General features: G+C 41.0%; 1 protein-coding gene and 1 long non-coding RNA gene across 2 annotated transcripts; one reads left to right on the forward strand and one right to left on the reverse strand.

Annotated features, from left to right (window-relative positions):
• The first annotated feature begins 13 nt into the window (after nt 1–13).
• Nucleotides 14–12391, forward strand: LOC132472855 (malate dehydrogenase, cytoplasmic-like). The gene is made up of 9 exons (XM_060072651.1): nt 14–102; nt 712–810; nt 1872–1968; nt 7589–7764; nt 8265–8387; nt 8751–8927; nt 9440–9553; nt 9637–9726; nt 11871–12391. The coding sequence occupies exons 1-9, from the start codon at nt 100–102 to the stop codon at nt 11991–11993; spliced, it is 1002 nt and encodes a 333-aa protein (XP_059928634.1). The 5' UTR covers nt 14–99; the 3' UTR covers nt 11994–12391.
• A 30-nt stretch (nt 12392–12421) lies between these two features.
• LOC132472856 (uncharacterized) lies at nt 12422–14409 on the reverse strand. The gene is made up of 2 exons (XR_009529198.1): nt 13387–14409; nt 12422–13306 (listed from the first exon to the last, which is right to left on the reverse strand). It is a non-coding gene; the product is annotated as an uncharacterized LOC132472856 (long non-coding RNA).
• Between the last annotated feature and the right edge of the window lie 3382 nt (nt 14410–17791).

The following is a 17791-nucleotide window of genomic DNA, read 5'->3' on the forward strand; positions in this document are numbered from 1 at the left end:
CGTAAAGTGTCTAAATGTCGCGACTGTGCTGCTCGGATAAGCCGCTGCGCCTCGCCTACCGTATAGACGGAGAAGAGCAGGCAGAGCGGCGGCGTGAATATGGTGAGTGAGTGAGTAGTGAACAGTCGAGAAAACCTCATCCTCGCTAAATTAGTTAACGATTGTGGACGTTGAGGTCAAAACGGGTGGACGAGAAAACAAAAGAGCACTTTGTGAACAAACATGCAATAGATGAAGGCACTTAGTTAGTTAAGTGTCCGTTTCCATACATTTTATTGGCGAAGGCTTTAACGTTACCGCGTCTGCTAATGTATTATCAAACAAACGCGTTATTGTCAAATTAATGTTTGTGGACGTTTGACTTACGGTCTCCACCTGAACTTGAATGAACCTGAATGTTTCAGCGAGTAACCTGTTATTTAAAAACATTTAACATCAATTTTCGATCTTTGTTAATACGATATTGGTGGTAATAGCTTTTACGATAGCGCAGTATGACCTTTAAAAACGTGAGTCTCTTTATGTCAGCATTGACCTGCGAACTTTTGGCTGACAAGGTGCGCTATTTCTGGACTGCGCGTGCCCTTAATTCTTTCCGTGCGCACTGAGCGGCGCGCACTGGTGGACGGATCCCGTGTCGGACCTTTGATGTGTCAGGTTAATTATAACCTTAATTATAACCATTATAACGTCTTTCTAATTGTATTATAGGCTCAACCAATCCGAGTTTTGGTGACCGGTGCAGCTGGGCAGATCGCCTATTCCCTTCTGTTCAGCATTGCAAAGGGAGATGTCTTCGGGAAGGATCAGGTAACGCTTTGAGTGTCTTGTGTAACGTATTATGCCTTATAGTGAGTATATAAATATATATATACATAGATAGCTAGATATCTATGTCTCTATATCTCTCTTAAAATTGATAGATGTATCATGACTATATTTGTATAAGGTGACCTATTTTTGCCAATCCAACAGGTTACAAACTCTCTGTGTGTGTGTGTGTGTGTGTGTGTGTGTGTGTGTGTGTGTGTGTGTGTGTGTGTGTGTGTGTGTGTGTGTGTGTGTGTGTGTGTGTGTGTGTGTGAGCCCGAACTACCATATGGGCAATCTGGGCACATGCCCAGGGAGAAAAATCCAAAGCAAATGGATGTTTACCGCTTTTAAAATTAAATAAAGTAGATTTCAAAGAAAATGAATTATCATGATTGATTGTTTTGATTGGTTGCTGATGCTGAGATGGTTGGGCTAATGGTGAGTTAGTGAAAGCTCACTACGTGAGCCTTATTCTGACAATTGCATTCAGCTGTGATGTGTGATGCCCTTATAATGGTACTCAGTGGTTCCTCCAGCACTGTATGGTTAAGGCGGCCTTAACAACAACAGGGCCCTGCCTTGACTACCAATGTATTAAAAAGAAAAAGAAAAAAAAAAGACATTAACAAAGTAGAAAACTCTGTCAAACAAAGATAACTCTGTCCTTATCTTTGTTTGACTTGTGAGGAGAATGGCAGTACTTGGTCTATGGAACTGTATAGGCAATAGCCAGACTCATTATTAAGCCTTGGACCAATATGTCAAATTTAATGTATTTTAAGTCGAATCCTTTTTTTTTTTACTTGTCCTGTGGTTAGTTTGATTGATATTCAAATAGATAGTTCATAGTCTCACTCACACAATAAATACCTTTTATAACAACGACTGCATTTGACGTAGTGTGTGAGTGTTCACTTTGTAGTATGATTCCAATAACCCAAAAAAAAAAAAAACAGCATTTAACTGAATGCCAAATGGGTTGCCTTTTACTTTGACAGGGTTAAGCCTGCTCTCATTTCCTCTTTCCTTTCTGCTCTCCAACCTGGACCTACCACCAGCCCATCGTCCTGCTCCTTTTGGACATTTCACCAATGCTGCCTGTCCTGGATGGCGTTGTCATGGAGCTGCAGGACTGTGCCCTCCCACTGCTGAAGGGTAACTATTAGGACTGATGGATAGTATTCAGGGCCAACAGAAAGTTTATTTGTCATAGTCTCTACATTCAATTCCATTTTTGGATTAAAGTTGCTTGGTTTCCACTTTCGAATTTATGTTTAATTTGCCACATTGGATATAACAACTATTTTGTACTTGCTTACATTGTGGTTGCTAATGCAGGTACTTACAAATTCATCTTATCGCATCTTATCTGTTAATATGGAAACATGCTCACCCATGCCACATGGCTTTTTTCCTACATTGTAGACATATTCCATCCATTTGTTTCTGTTACATGTCCACCACTGATATCCGAAAGCAGATCATCCACATTATAAGTTCCCATGTGTTTTTAAATATCCATTCAGTCTTGTCATTATATTGACCAATGCTACACCTTTAGTTGTGAGCTGCCATTATGTGCCATCTCCATTGTGACCTGGAATTTTTCCTTTGAAATGGTGCTGTTCTTTGCTTTGTTTGGGCAGGCCCTGAGGCCCCTGTATTTACAAAGACAATGTTGGATGCACAGAAATGGGTGGCAACCTTAGCCACATGTGACCAATGTTCAGTGGCCTGCCATTTATGTATTTCGAGCAGAAACAAAGGTTTAAGCAGTTATATATGTTGAACCCATTTCTCTGCATATTTCTTCTCAATTATGCAATTATTTTTGAATGTGTTCCGTTTAAAGTCACTTACTTTAAGTATGTTTGATAGATTGTAGCAAATTCCATTGCTACCCTCCACCTAGCTGACTTCTATTCCTTTGAAATGCACATGCACACAACATGGCAACTCTATCTGAGTGTATGTGTATTGATGGCTGGTTACTCAATGTGCAACAGTTCTGCAGCTTCACCCAGCCCCAGTCCAATCAGACTCGGCTAGATGAGGCTGTTTAAACTAGTCGTCATCCACAGAAACTCCCACAGAGATCAAATACTTTATTGATTATTGTAGGCATGCCGCTAACTTATGCTTGGTAACTCTCTGAGACCAGCAGCAATAAGATCAGACAAGACAAATAAGCACGATAAAGTAATTAGGTATCTTTCTCTATCCATATATACTACATAATTGAATAAATAAATAAAGGACAGGAAGAACAATGATGAAGGAAATATTCAGCATAAAAAGGTAAAGGTATACTATTAGGTATAAAAACAAGTCTTCAGTCCTCAGTGCTCAGTGCTCAGCAACTATGGGAGGACGGGGGGTGATGTATGCTCCTCTGGGCAAAAAGCTGATCTTCATCTTATTGGTTCAAGCTTTGTGACTCTATGGCCCAATCCCAATGTCCAGACTAACGGACTCCCAGACTTTGATGCGCGTTCTCGCAAAAATTATTGTGTCAGCAACATCTTTGTCATTAAATGTTGTCAAGGTAACATGTGCTCTCGTGAAATGCTGTCCCAACCCCATATATACCTATCGGAGCCCATGTGGCCTCACACACTCACTCACTTAGCACCTGAGATCAATTAAGTCTGTGAGTCCTTAGTCCTTAGTCCTCAGGGCTCACTTTGGGATTGGGCCTATATGTCTTCCCTGATGGCAAGGGAACAAACTTTGACCTGGGTGGGTCGGTCACAGTAATAGAAGCCATTAACTTCCCCATGACTTCATGAATAGCACAATTCAGTTGCTTTTTAAAAAGCTATACTGGCACCATGTGCAAGGCAATTTTCCAGGATCATATTTGCCACAACCAGTTAAGATGGTTCTGGCAGAAGCCTGGTTTTATCATTGAAACAAACAAGGCCACATTTTACAGTACAGTTTCAGCTTACTGAGTAAATTATTGAAACATCTGCAAGAACCTACCCTGTACAGGCCTCCAATTGAAGGGTTGCCCGCTTGCCCGGGGCAGGTGAACTCTGTGATCGGGCAACATAGATGGGACATGTAGTTGCCCGTTAGGGCAAGTGAATTTTATTTTAGAAAATACACTAAATATGCCTACAAAATAAATGCCTCTTAAATCGTGGGAGCAGAATTTTCTACAGCGCTGTGCGCTGTGCACCTGAAAATGAGACGCCACCAGGATATGAAACAAAAAGGCAAAGGAAGTTTCCGTGGGTCCGTCCGGACAGCAGATTAAAGTTAACCGATTGCGGTTTTGACTACACCGCAATCGGATTCATCAACACAATTTCACTACATTACGGGTGTAGTATGTTGAGGAAAGTTTAGGACACCGTATCGACAAAAATCTAAACGACATGTTGCTATCAATATCTGTGCGAGAACAGCTCTTAAATCTACGTTCTGGCTGCTATCTGTTTTAGGGACCGTCTACAAATTACACCCAAAAGGCTTGGAGGAATTGTGTCAGGGAAGAAATCACCACAAATCAATAAAAATAAATGTTGTCATTCTGATTGCTGTAGTAGTTGCCAATGGTGGGCTGTTACTTACTGCAGGTGATTATTTGCTGATAATTTTGCATTACAGCAAATCGGGATGCAATTTGTTAGAAATATTCACAAAAAATCAATAAAAATAAATGTTGTCTTTGTATTGCAAAGATAACAATGTATCTTTTTAGGCCCTATATGAATATATTAATGAATTAATTTTGAGGACCTAGTGTTTCTTCTGTTGAGTTAACTGGTTTGACAGCTTTGCAGCCATAATTGTTATCGGCAAGTGGCTTAAAAAGCTTAATGTCAAGGCCTGCCTGTATTTAAAAATATGTACTATGACACGAGAAGAAAACCGTTCCTGTTTAGGTTGTTACCAGTGAAGTATTGATGTAATTCTTCATCATAAATCATAAAGTCGATAGATTCTAAGGTTAATCTAATCAACCCTTTATGAGTAAGTGGAGCTATAAACAATAACTATTTAAGATAGAGGATATTATGAGAAGGTACTACTTATTTTCTAGATAGTACTCAAGTATACTTGGTTACCAACATACTAACTACAATTGTGACTTTAATTGATGGGGGAAAGAGGAGCTGTTTCTAAGAATTGGTGGTCTACTATCCTATAGGAAGTATGCAATTAGATTTTTGCCTCTTATTTACCAGGGGTTGGAGGGCTTTATATATAAGGTCTTGTTTATGATGAGCATCATCCACTCCCAAGTCAATCAAATCATATTATTACCAAGTAACAACAAATACATTAAAGGTATTATTATATGACACCACGGCGGACCAGACAAACACTAACACAACCGAGGCCCTTCATCTTTGCGTCCACCGACCTCACATTACCATCAGCCCTCGGTTGGACCTGGATGACATGACCAACTGGCCAAAGGGCTCTTTGCAGCTGAGGGTCGACAATCATGATGACCGAGCCTGCGGCTAGGTCCACTGGAGATTACTGCCACTTCTGATAGGTCTGCAGACTAGGGAGGTAATTCCGGATAAACCTTGACCAAAAGCCAGCACTTGTGAATGTCGGCAGCTCGGTTTCAGGATAGACTACTTGTGGCAGAGCTTGGGGTCCAGGTCAGTAATGCTAGATGAAACATAGCCTAAACGCTTAGCAATAATGATTCCCTGCATGTCCAGCAGGACAGTGAGAAGAACGTATGCTGTGAATGGCTGGGCTCCTACGGTGGTGTAGAGCGCCGTCTTGACAGATTTTCCGCCCCAATACTGCTCCAAAGTGGTTGTGTTCTGCAGGGGGATTGAATTGAAATCGTATCTACTGTTTTGCCATCAGCCTTTGAAGCTTAGGAGACATTACTGCCAAAGCTGCCTGAAGTTCCTTCTCTCCTCCCTTCCTTCTCTCCTGCCCACCTCCCTGATCAGAGAACAGCTCTGATGGTGTCCCTCGGCAGGCAATGAATCGCCTGAGTGGCGATCCATTAGGAAGGAGTCAGTGTCAATTGTAAAGAAAAGGAAAAGGTCTTAAGTGTATGCCTAGATTTGTGAACACTTGATTATTACTCCCCAAGGATTTCTGCGTTATGGTAATCCTCAGAAGAAGGGAGACTGCTATGACCCGCCGCCCATGTAGCTCCTGTACTGTAGTTTACTGACTGACATCTGAGGTTCGGGGGATCAGGCTCAAGGGTGGTTATCCCGCAGAAGGTAGACTAATGGATCTCGGAGGCGTCTTCCTCAGGTCTTGCATTGGACTTCACTGGCCAGATTCCTTTGCTGTGAAGGAGGAATCGGGGACAGTCTCCAACTATTAGGCTCAAAAAGAGCTCAAGGTCTTACCTCTGGTAATGTAATCTTTGTTTTGTCAATCTTTAAGGTGACTGCACTCTCCAGTTACTAGGCCATTTGGGCTACAGTGACCTTGGCACAGAGCTCTAACCGTGTCATGGAGTGTACCTCTATGGGAGCCCCTCAAGACCTGGCCAAGAGGAAGGACAGAATAATATGATATTGTCCATCAACCGATCTCATGTATGCCAATGAGCAATAGGCTTGCTCTGAGGCATTACAAAAAAGTTATGGTCCTCTCTGGTGACAATGGACCTGTCCACTTCAGGGAGTAGATATGACCGGGATAAGATGATTTAGAGGAGGATCTGCAGCTCTGCCTCCCTGGCAGTCCAAGCTTGTAGAAGGTCATGCGGAAGATGTGGGTCATCCCAGTCACGTTGCTTACTTCAAAGGTGTCTAACCAGCATCTTAGCCTGAGTGATGCAGGGCAGTAGAAATCCAAGTGGGTCGTATTGTCTTGCTAGTACTTTATAGATATTCTGCGTTGTTGGACCATCATAGTGGACAGGGCGGTGTTTGAACCCCAGAGTATCGGTCGGACATGCCAGCTCAGCCCAAGTGTTAACTAGAGAGGGTCAGCGTTGTCCTGAGCCAGCCCGAGTTCCAGGCTATCTGGTAGGTGACACACAGCACTCCGTATGTTGCTGGCCCATTGCCGTGGTTCAAACCCGACAGATGCCAGGGTGTTGATGCAAAGGTGGTCGAACACCTGTCTTGCCTCTTCTGGGGTGTGCAGGCTCTGCAGACTGAGAACCTTAAGTCATCGTCTGGACAGCGTTGGTCGGAGACGGGCTGTTGCAAGGCGTACGTCCCATTCAGGTCACGCCACAAAACCTTAGGAGGGTTATAATAGTATATACAGTATACTTATAATGTTAAAAGTTAATAATAGTTAACCCTTGTCACAATATATGACATTGGCGACCATGAATGCAATCAAACCTACAATTGTAATTAATGGACAATAAAATGATTACCCAATGAAAGTGAACACACATAATGTTTATCAGTAACACCATTAACCGGGAACTTACTTGTATACATACCGAAACATACATCATGGACGTACAAAACGTCTGTGATGTTTTTTTCAAAACGGGAACATTGACCAGCAGTTGGATCAGCTACGCTTACCAATCAAATACGTTAAGCAGTAGCCCTCATTAAATTGACATCAGCTAACCAAGGCAATCAGTGGAGCTACTAGCCTTTTATGCAGTGCTAATTACCCAATAATATATGATCATTTACTATATCTTTACCAGGTCAATACTTTGTAATTAGGGGACTGTAAAATGAAGGGGTAGCCAGTCAAACTAAAAACAATCAAGGTCTGTTAAACTGGGCCATATTTTGTGTGCAACGACAAGACATTTTTTGTATAAACCACCACAGAAAAACATCTCTTGTCTTCACAGAGGTTGTCTCCACTGATAAGGAGGAGGTGGCCTTCAAGGACCTAGATGTTGCCATCTTGGTGGGCTCCATGCCTAGAAGGGATGGAATGGAGAGGAAGGACCTGCTGAAGGCCAACGTTGCCATCTTCAAGAGCCAGGGGGGCGCCCTGGACAAGTTTGCAAAGAAGACTGTCAAGGTAACAGAAAAACTTGGTCATTGTTGAAGAGCATTGGAAGACAGTGGCCACCTAGGTCCAATAGCAGAGGTTTTTGTTGCCAGGAATGTACTTCATCAAAGTCAACAGATAAAAGCTAAGATCTTTTAAGTGATGTTTAAACTTGGTCGATGTTAAAGTCCTTGCCTCCATCACACAATTTGAAACGCATCAGGGCTATATAAGTTGTGATGGTCACTCTTGCATCATTTCCTATCGCAGATTTGTCCAAGTTCCATAAGCCATAACATCCAATTTTTCCATTTCATGAAGATTGCCAATCATTTGAATCTCCACCAACTATCTGGTCAATTGTAAATTCATATACCCGGTATATATATTTTTAAAGAAGTAATATGAAAAAATCCTTCATGAAAGTTATTATGGACGAAACCATCTTCTAAATTGAAAGGAATGTCATGTAATGTGATGTTGCACCTTCATTTGGGAGTGAAATATGCATGTGTTTTTTCTGTCCCAAGGTGCTGGTTGTGGGGAACCCTGCCAACACTAACTGTCTGATCGCTGCAAAGTCTGCTCCTTCCATCCCTAAAGAGAACTTCTCCTGCCTCACCCGTCTGGACCACAACAGGGCCTGCTCCCAGGTCGGTGGTGCTTTTAAGAGGGGAAACACACAAGAATACTTTCGGTGAAGTTGACATCTATAGGGTAATGGCCTTAGAAATATAATTATGTATGGCACTGTACAGATGGTCTCCTGACTCCTGACACATGGCTTGTGTTTACAATGTAAAACAGACCTATGAAACTAGCAGTCTGCCTATTCACACTTCCATAAAGAAGAATAATCCAACAATAAAAACTTTGACAAATGTTCACTGCACAAAAAGTGAGTGTTAATGTGTTGATTCTGTCGCCATGTCTTAGGGAAAAGTAAAAGGTTGATGGAACATCTCATCCATTGTTCTTAGCCATTGGCAACCTTAAACGTCCTGTTTGTCCAACAGGTGGCGATTCGTTGCAGTGTTCCCGCCACCCACGTAAAGAATGTGATCATCTGGGGAAACCACTCGTCGACTCAGTACCCTGACGTCCACCACTGCAAAGTGAACATGGCTGGCAGCGATCTGCCCTGCTTTGAGGCCGTCAAAGACGATGCCTGGCTCAAGGGAGACTTCATTGCTGTAAGTTCAAACGAGCTGCTACTAATGTGATGAACAGCAAAATAACTTCCTCTTTGTTAGTCACACAGGGGTTATGTTTCTTGTCTGTAATGAGGTAAAATATTCAAAGTGAGGGCTTTTGTGTTGATGAAAGATATACTAAGGAATGGTTTCCGTAATTTGTATGCACTTCCTTTGGGAGTCTTGTGTGATATGAATGTAATGCTGTTCTCTTTTTTCTTCTAAGATTGACCATGGTTTGAGTCAAGTGAAATATTGTAGAAAAACCCTTTTAAAGGATGGGGTTGAGATATGCCCTTGCATTTTCATCTATCCTCTGGGCCCACTCGCAGTTGACATTGCACTGTCCTTTCCTGTTCACATTACAATATCCTGTCTAGTTTATAAACAATGTTTAACACCTGCTATCTGACACTTAATACTGAACTGTAAGGTTGGGTGTCCTTAATGTCACCAAACAAATACAATGTATTATGATCAAGTCTCTCACATTCCTATTGTTTCTAATCCAGACAGTCCAGCAGCGAGGTGCGGCAGTCATCAAGGCCAGGAAGCTGTCCAGTGCCATGTCTGCTGCCAAGGCCATCTGTGACCACCTGAGGGACATCTGGTCAGGAACCCCTGAGGTGAGCACTGGGTGGCCGAGGCCTACCTTCTCCCACATCTCATCTGTACATTGTATTCAATATTTCCCAACCATGCCTTTCAGGGAGAATTCATCTCCATGGGTGTGTACTCCACCGGGAACCGTTATGGAGTCCCAGAGGACCTTGTCTATTCCTTCCCTGTACAGATTAAGGTCAGTAGGTTTCTGTTGGTCTTTTTTTCTATTTGGCATTTTAGGTTCAATTTCAGTCTGTTTTTTCTTTTTATCTGAATAAGCTGAAAAGTACATGCATTTATTCATGTTTAGGTAAAGCATGACAACTTCCTGATTACGTAGTGTTGATTGGTGAGGTAATTAACTAATGTCCAAACCTATATATTGTATGGGTTTCTCAGACTTATAGTCTCACAAATCTTGTTGTCTCCCAAGTCACATTTATATTAACATCTTAGTATGATGTCAGACGAGCTAAGATCAATTTAGCTTAACCACTTAATGGTCAAATCCCGCCGGCGGGCAAGTTTTCATTACACCAGCCCTTCCCCCCAACATGCTGGGTCAATTTTCGGCATCATACAGTGGAGTGTTATAGTCATGTCATACACCGTTTGAAAGCTTAGAATCTCAGGAATGTCATCCAATGTCAACCATATGGTGGAATAGATATTTTTGGCGAATATAGATCAAAAATATCCTAGTGTCTTAGGTCAAAATAGCCCCCCTCACCCTCCTCCTCCCTCGGTGCATTCTAACTTTATCGTTGTTGTGGATATCCTTAGCAATGAGTTGATACTTCATGTTGGGTCTTGAAATGTTCATAAGAGTCCGCAGAAATCGAATATCAATATTATTTTAGTGTAATTACATTGTGTATATGCACAAGCCATCTTATTCAAAGCAGCCGAAAAATAGAAAACCGAAACGCTACCATGTTTCTTTTGTAGAAAACTGCGATTCAGGGTTTGAATTCTGCTATTGTCGTCTGATTAATTGAATCCGCTGTGTTTGCCAGGGTCTCACGGTGACATAGAGCCCTCCCACATGTCTGTAAGACCAATACTTCCTTGTTTACAAGCCTTACAAGCCAATGAGGCGATCACTATCAAAACGGGGCGTGTATACCCTATTTGACAGCTACACCAGCAGACAGCAAGGGTCGGGGACGGGCCTTAGATATCCTAATAGCCAATGAAAATACCTTTCTGACGATATCCAGCATGTCAAACAACGTCTCACGTGTGGTTGAGAAAACAAATGCGCAAGGGGTGTGCGTAAACTAGCAAGCTCTTCCCCAGAGTCGGATAGCTAAAAATTGGATTTTTGTGTAGTTATACCTGTCTCATTACATATCAGAACATCTGGTATGCTATCTAAATAGTTCACAAGAAAGCCCAGAGGGTAACCTTTCATTTGAGACCAAGATTATGCTTCTACATGTTTGGGTTGACTTTTGTTTACAGTATGCTTTTTGGGTAGCCAAAGGTCTTTTTTGGAGTATCCAAAAGGACCCTGACCCGAACGAATGGACATATCATTACATAAAAGGAGCTGGAGACTTCATCTTTTATGCTTTGTTGATCTGTTTTTACACAAAGCAACACAAGACCTAGGGCTAGGGCTCAGTAGTGTTTCCAAGGGATATGGAGTTACCCAGGGTACTACAATCAGCTTGGTTTTGGAGTTGTGTGTAACCGGCCGGGAGGAAAAACAATATTATAGTCTTCCCAGCACTGTGAGAGTACATGATACAGTTATTCTGATAATGTCATAAAATTCTACAGGTTCTCAGCTTTCCAAAGAGACCAAGCATGTGATTAGAGGTCATACTATGAAGGAGCAGTGCTCTCTAGAGTAGGCGCAGTGCAAAAACAAAAGAATGGCCAAAAATGGCCCGAACACTAAGTGGTTAAAATAAATTTTGTCCAATCTTGTGGTTGGTGGGTTGGTAGACGCAGGTTACATGGAATGGAAAGGCCACTGTTTGGAATGAGTGGTTCCTCTGTGAGGACACGCTGGTTTACCGGTCGCTGACAATGTTGTGACTATTATTATGCTTAAATGTTCCTACTAAATTAGAACAGTTAAGAACACAGAACAATCAAGAGTTGCTGCAATGACTGTCACTTACCTTGTGGATTACAGGTGTTCTCATCCAACGTTGGCAGTGGTCTGTAATGTGGTGCTTTGCATGTTAGCTATGTTGTATCATGTATGTTATGCTATGTTCGGATAGTGGCCAGGGAGAGGGACTGCCTATGGCGGGATACCTGTTTACGTTACCGAGAGAGAGGGATGGATATTTAATATAGTCATATATTTTATTTCCATTTCCACAGGACAAGTCTTGGAAGATTGTGGACGGCTTGGCCATCAATGACTTCTCCAAGAGTAGGATGGATGCCTCTGCTGCCGAGCTGATCGAGGAGAGGGACATGGCACTCTCAACTCTTGCCGTGTAACTAGGCCCCAGTTCAACCGAGCAGCCAGAGACCATGGGAAATCCAGACGCACGCTTATGAGAAAACACCCCATCCCTTTGCAGTTGTGTTTTGTGCGTGATCATTTGTGCATATTTTCCATTTAAAGTGTAGCTGAACCCCCTGTTTCAGCTGAAATTAGAAGAAATTGATAAAAATGGGTTTTTGGTTGAGAGTTCCGGGGGGAACGCGGTGTCCCATGGTTACGACCCACACCAACTTTCTGATTAACCGCTGCTAAGACGGAGCTCCACACATACTGGGTGGCAAACATAGTATTTTACACCAGTTTTTTACAACAGCGATAAAATGGCATAGATTACTATACTGAGCTCATGTAAGACCACGTTTAACACCAAAATAAATCCATTTTGGTTTCACTTCCCCTTTAATGTTTTTTGCAAGGGAGGCAGGGTTCTGGGAAACTGTTACAACTAGGTCAATGTACCAAGTCTATTTTTGGGAGTGTTTAAAATACAAGTCAATTATGTACTACGTTTTGGTGGATATTATATTTACAAGGTTTATCAAATAATGAAGGCAGTGTCTATATTCACTGGGTTTTATTGTGTCACTGGGTTTTTATTGAAATTGAAATACACAAATACATGGTGATGTGTATTGCCATTTCTTATCAGTATACGTTTATTTTATTTACAGCTTACTTATATCACAAATCCATTTTATTTCTTGTATTCGCTGTCTAAAATCAATTGAGAATTGGCTCACACAGAACAGTCAACCAGAAAAGATATTCTCATACAGCATTTCTCTCACAGATACTGTGCTGCCCTTTTGGTAGATTTCTAAAGCATGAAATACAGCTGATCATGCTATTGACTATATGAAGAAGAAGAAAATCCTAAATCAGTTAAAAAGAGATAGCAAATATAAACGGTCAGATAGCATTTTTGCAGGAGACCCTTCTATCGAAAATAGAACAGGAGCAACTAAAACACCACATCAATTAGCCAAAAAGATAGTAGTATCTAAAGATACATCAATTTCAAAATGTATTCAATTTGACGTCAAAGATCACAAAGACAGATTTGTTCTGGGAAATGGAGATATAACTTATGTCCCAAATGAGGATGGATCTGGCTTCATAAGAAAAAAAATTAACACAACAAAGCACAGGTATTCGACTGCTAGGAGGGTTTTTTAACTGTTATGTCTCAGCTAGGCAACCTACTTCCAAAACCCCCACTTCTAGAATGTTTAAAATTCTTTAACACCTATCAATATAGGATGTTTGGAAACTACATTCCCTAAAGGTATCGATTTAAATTTGTATTCTCATAGACATTCTTTCTACTCTAAAATGTATCATTTGTTTACACCCAGAGAAGAACTACAAAGGATAGAGGACATAGACATGTGCCCAATTACTATATCAGATCATGCACCTCTTGCATGGGACGTAGATCAGATAAATGTGTTCTCCAACCTTAACGACAGGATAGGTGGTGGATGACACTCGTTTTATTCTTAGTGGAAAATGCAAACATTATAGAATAGTTTCATCATGGAAATGCATTTTGATAACAAAGAGAACCGACCTTCTAACCTGTGGCGCTCCATGCGCGTGTGAGCGACAGCTTCAAGCCTGCCAGCAAAATCAACTCAGTTGGTTTGTAACAATCTAAAATACACATCAAGGCAATGTATCGTGATAACACCTCTCCAATATAACAGGCATGGTCTAATGACCCTAATGAGTGTTGTTCAGCAACAGTCCACTAGAATGGATTTCCTGTAGAAATGCGAGAAAGAATTGGCTGTAGTTCAAAATTATCTTCAACATAGGTTAAATAAAGCTTTGTGGTTTAAGAAAATATATAAATATTGAATAGCGTCATCCAATTTTGACAGAATTCGATACTTAAATGTCACTACTGCTCACTTATTTTGGTCCTAGAAGGAAGAGCCGCCTAGACAAGTGACTAAGTAAGAGGACTGCCATTGGTTGATACATGGGAGTCTTTTCAGTCGTGTTCACTGATTGGCTGTTCTGTAGTTTCGATTTGCAACACGGAAGTGATCTAAATAAGTAAACATGGGTAGCCGTCTGAAGGTGAGTTAAGAAACTCTCACATTCACATTCATCATACTTTGGTTTAACTACACGATTTTCTGCCGACCATATTTTGCATGGGCGTGTGACCTTAAAACGATTTTGTTTTGTCAAAACATGTACCCTGCTTTCTAACAGCATAACGTAAAATGTCATCTGGCTTATTTCAATGTCCTTCACTAAAGTTGACCATTTGCAGAACAAAAGCACTGACTATAATTACAATTCCGTCATGTATCCCTCCACGTTAAGGTCCTCAGCGTGTTCAAAGCGTTACACAGAACAAGGCTCGCTGTGTTCAAAGATGATAACACAGCATTGACAGGTATACATGTAGGCCCATCTTGCGATGTCCTCTGATATTATTACTACTCCTAAATATAATTACTAACGTGACGTCACGACTGGATTCCAATCGAAACCGTTGATTTGTATGCATGACCTTGGTTTAACCAGTTTTTTACCGCTGTAAACGGGTTTAAACAATCATTGAAATCACCCAAATATTTCAGTCAATTTTTAATGTACTTTTCTTTTCTGCACTTCTGGAAGGTGTTAATCACAACTGCTTTCATTTGTAAAGCCTACATGTAATTGATACGCCTTGCCTGTATTCTATATTTATTTGACATTTGATGCAAAATCTTCTTTTTTGATTTTATAATTGTTTCAACACAGTTAAATAAAGTAACAAGCTGACATTCTTTCTTGATATTCCCCTTAATTCACCATTCATTATTTTGACTCATTTTTAAAATTTGACAGCTGCAAGGTTAAAGATTAACGAGGAGTTCCAGAAAAACAAAAATGAGGCTTCAGAGGAAAACATTAGCAAGGTAAATGGATCCTGGAACTTCCATAATGTGATCAAAAAGCCTCCACATATATCTACAAATGGCCGGTGGTGTTTTGGTCTGCAAAGCTGTTTCACAATGATGCTTACTTCCCCTGCCTTGCTTATAGTAATAATGTGTTAAATGTCTACTACTTCCTAGCTTTAATTGAACTGGACATATCTGTAGTCAATGCTCATCGATAGTGACATAGCTAATGTTATCAATAAAATCACTAACTAAAATGGATATATTCTACCAATTAATCCTCCCAAAACCCCTCCCTATTACGCCACCCAGCCAGCCGAAGCTACGCCAGTGCACGTCACAAAGTGGCACAGCCAGGGGACAGGACATTATTTTTACGTTACTTTAATTCTGGAGGTCTCCCACCTTCTCACATGGAGTGGCTCAATCTCACACATTGCGACTTTAAAGAATCCAACAAATCCTGACACAATGAAGACTCGTTGATTGCCCACATATTTGTAAAATGTTTTTGTATGTTATGAAGAAGAGTTTTGTTTATCTGGTGAAGGAAAAACATATTCTACCTTTCTTCTTTTTAATTTGGGCAATATGAAAACAATAGAACATGTGTACTCATAGTATTTTCTTATTTACAGATGATTAACATGGGTTCATCTGTGGAAACTGTTCTCCGCAAAGCAGTCATTCAAGCTGAACACGTGGCAGAAGATAGGATATGTGGGTACCCTGATCTTATTCCACTTTGTTTTACAAAGATAAATGATATAACTGTTAATATTCTTTATTTTTTTCAACAGTGCTTAGACCAAGAGAGAGCCTTCTTCTCGAAAATGTGCCATACAGTGACACGCCAAGGAATAAAAGATGACATCAAAGAAAATCATAAAATATAAAATAACTAATGATGTTACAATGCCTCAACAAAAGCGTTGGGAGAGAAAGTCTTTGTGATAAACATCCTGTTGATGTTCAAGTTGTCCCAGTGATTGCACCATGGCAACATGGGTTTAAAACGGCAATGTCATAGTTCCTTATTTGATTCTAAATGGTTTAGGTTTGTGAAAGCTTTACTGTGATCGTGTTTTTCTGTGAATATATGTCTGTTTATTCCCTCTTCCTTATTGTCACCCTAAAATAAAAGTAATAATCGATATCTTAAACCAAAACGTTTTGGGGTGTTTGCTCAAAATATTGAAGCCAACATTTTTCTTAACTCAAAACAAGCCAACAGATTATATTTTCATGAAAACCTATGTATTTATTTATTTATTTATTTAAATATAAATATATATATTTAATAAATATTTTTTGTAGACAATGCTTTTGATGAAGAAAAAACGTTTTCTTATTAATTGAGCAAATAGCAACACACAGAGTTAAGGAAAAGTTCAGGTAAATTGGAAAGATATAAAAACACCTCACCAGAGAGCGCTGTAGGCACAGTTATTAATAATGGTGTTGGTGTAGATCTAAAATTACCCTCAAGAAAATAGGTTCACTTTCAGTGTGTTTTTGTTTGGTCCCTGGATGATCTTAGTCTTTAGTGTGAGCAATGAGGACAGCTGCGAAGCAGAGAAGGGTGGGCAACCATCAGTGGTAACCTAAACACCACTGTGTTGATATCAGCAGCAGTGTTGCTTGATATCAGCAGCAGGAAATAAATACTATAAAATTACTGAAGAGCCTCAGAGGAAGTCAACTTGCTCTGAGCAGCTGGTCAGACACCTCCGTTGGGGTTCAAAGATACTTTTAGACTCCCATTTTCAGTTTTTAATTACTTAAATGATGAACCACCCCTTTGTTTGAACTGGGTAGCTTACCAACAGAACACCTGAGACTGCATGGACTGGAGACAGCAAAACAGATGGACAGCAGTAGGACTACCTTGGTCAGCCAGCGGGTCTGATACTTGGGTCTTCATCAAAGCATTAAAATATTCCTGACCAAAAACCCAGTCATAACAGCTATTTATTTGACAGAGGCACAATTTATGTTATTTTGGATGAAGAAAGGAAGTAATATAAACAATGAATAAATAAACATAAAATAAAAAGGAGATGCAGGCCTATGAGGTTGTGAAATTGTCTTGACCAGGCTTGACTGGCTGGGCTTCACTGCCCATCCAGTCTTCACGGCTCGTCTTCACTGCTCTTAGAAATTGGACTTCTGTTTTCAATGCAGACGTACAGAACAAACAACAAAGTTGTATTTAAATAAAAAGTGAACTGTGGTGGGCAGCACGGGAAAGACCAGACGGGATACCAGGTTCAAGCAGTTCACAACTCTCGTCTCCCATACACCGCATGACCCCGAGAGCTGCCTTTATTTTAGCCACACACACACACAGACACGAAACACACACCAAATACCCCACACCCACGACAACCTTGGTGGCAGTGCCGCTTGCCGAACCTCCCAGGTTCCTTTGTGGCATCGGTCTTGGTGACCATGGCCGGGATCGCCACAATACTAAAACAATTAAGCATAGTACTGTTGTAATAAATAAAGTATTGCCATCATATGAATTGACAGAGGGACAGACAGACAGATGATACAGCAGCCCATCTTGCTCATTCCGTCAGCCTAAAGGCATTCTGGGGGTGACTCTACTTGAGGTCACCAACGTGAGCGGTGAACAGAGATCAGGTGGAACAGGGTCTCCAAAATGGATGCTCAAGATCGTGGTGCAGCCCAATCTAAAAGATGAGCAGTAGCAGCACGTTGGCCAACGGTGAGGTCCTATTTTTGGAAGGGCCATCAACGAGCCACTGGGCTCCCAGGCCTGAGTGACAGGGCAAGTGTTCTCCGTTAGGCCCTCCCCCTGTCTCACTCTGGACCTGCATTCCTGAGTATAAGCTGACCTAGAGCACCTCCAATCACTC

Source organism: Gadus macrocephalus, chromosome 15 (genome assembly GCF_031168955.1).
Source record: "Gadus macrocephalus chromosome 15, ASM3116895v1".
Taxonomy (NCBI): domain Eukaryota; kingdom Metazoa; phylum Chordata; class Actinopteri; order Gadiformes; family Gadidae; genus Gadus; species Gadus macrocephalus.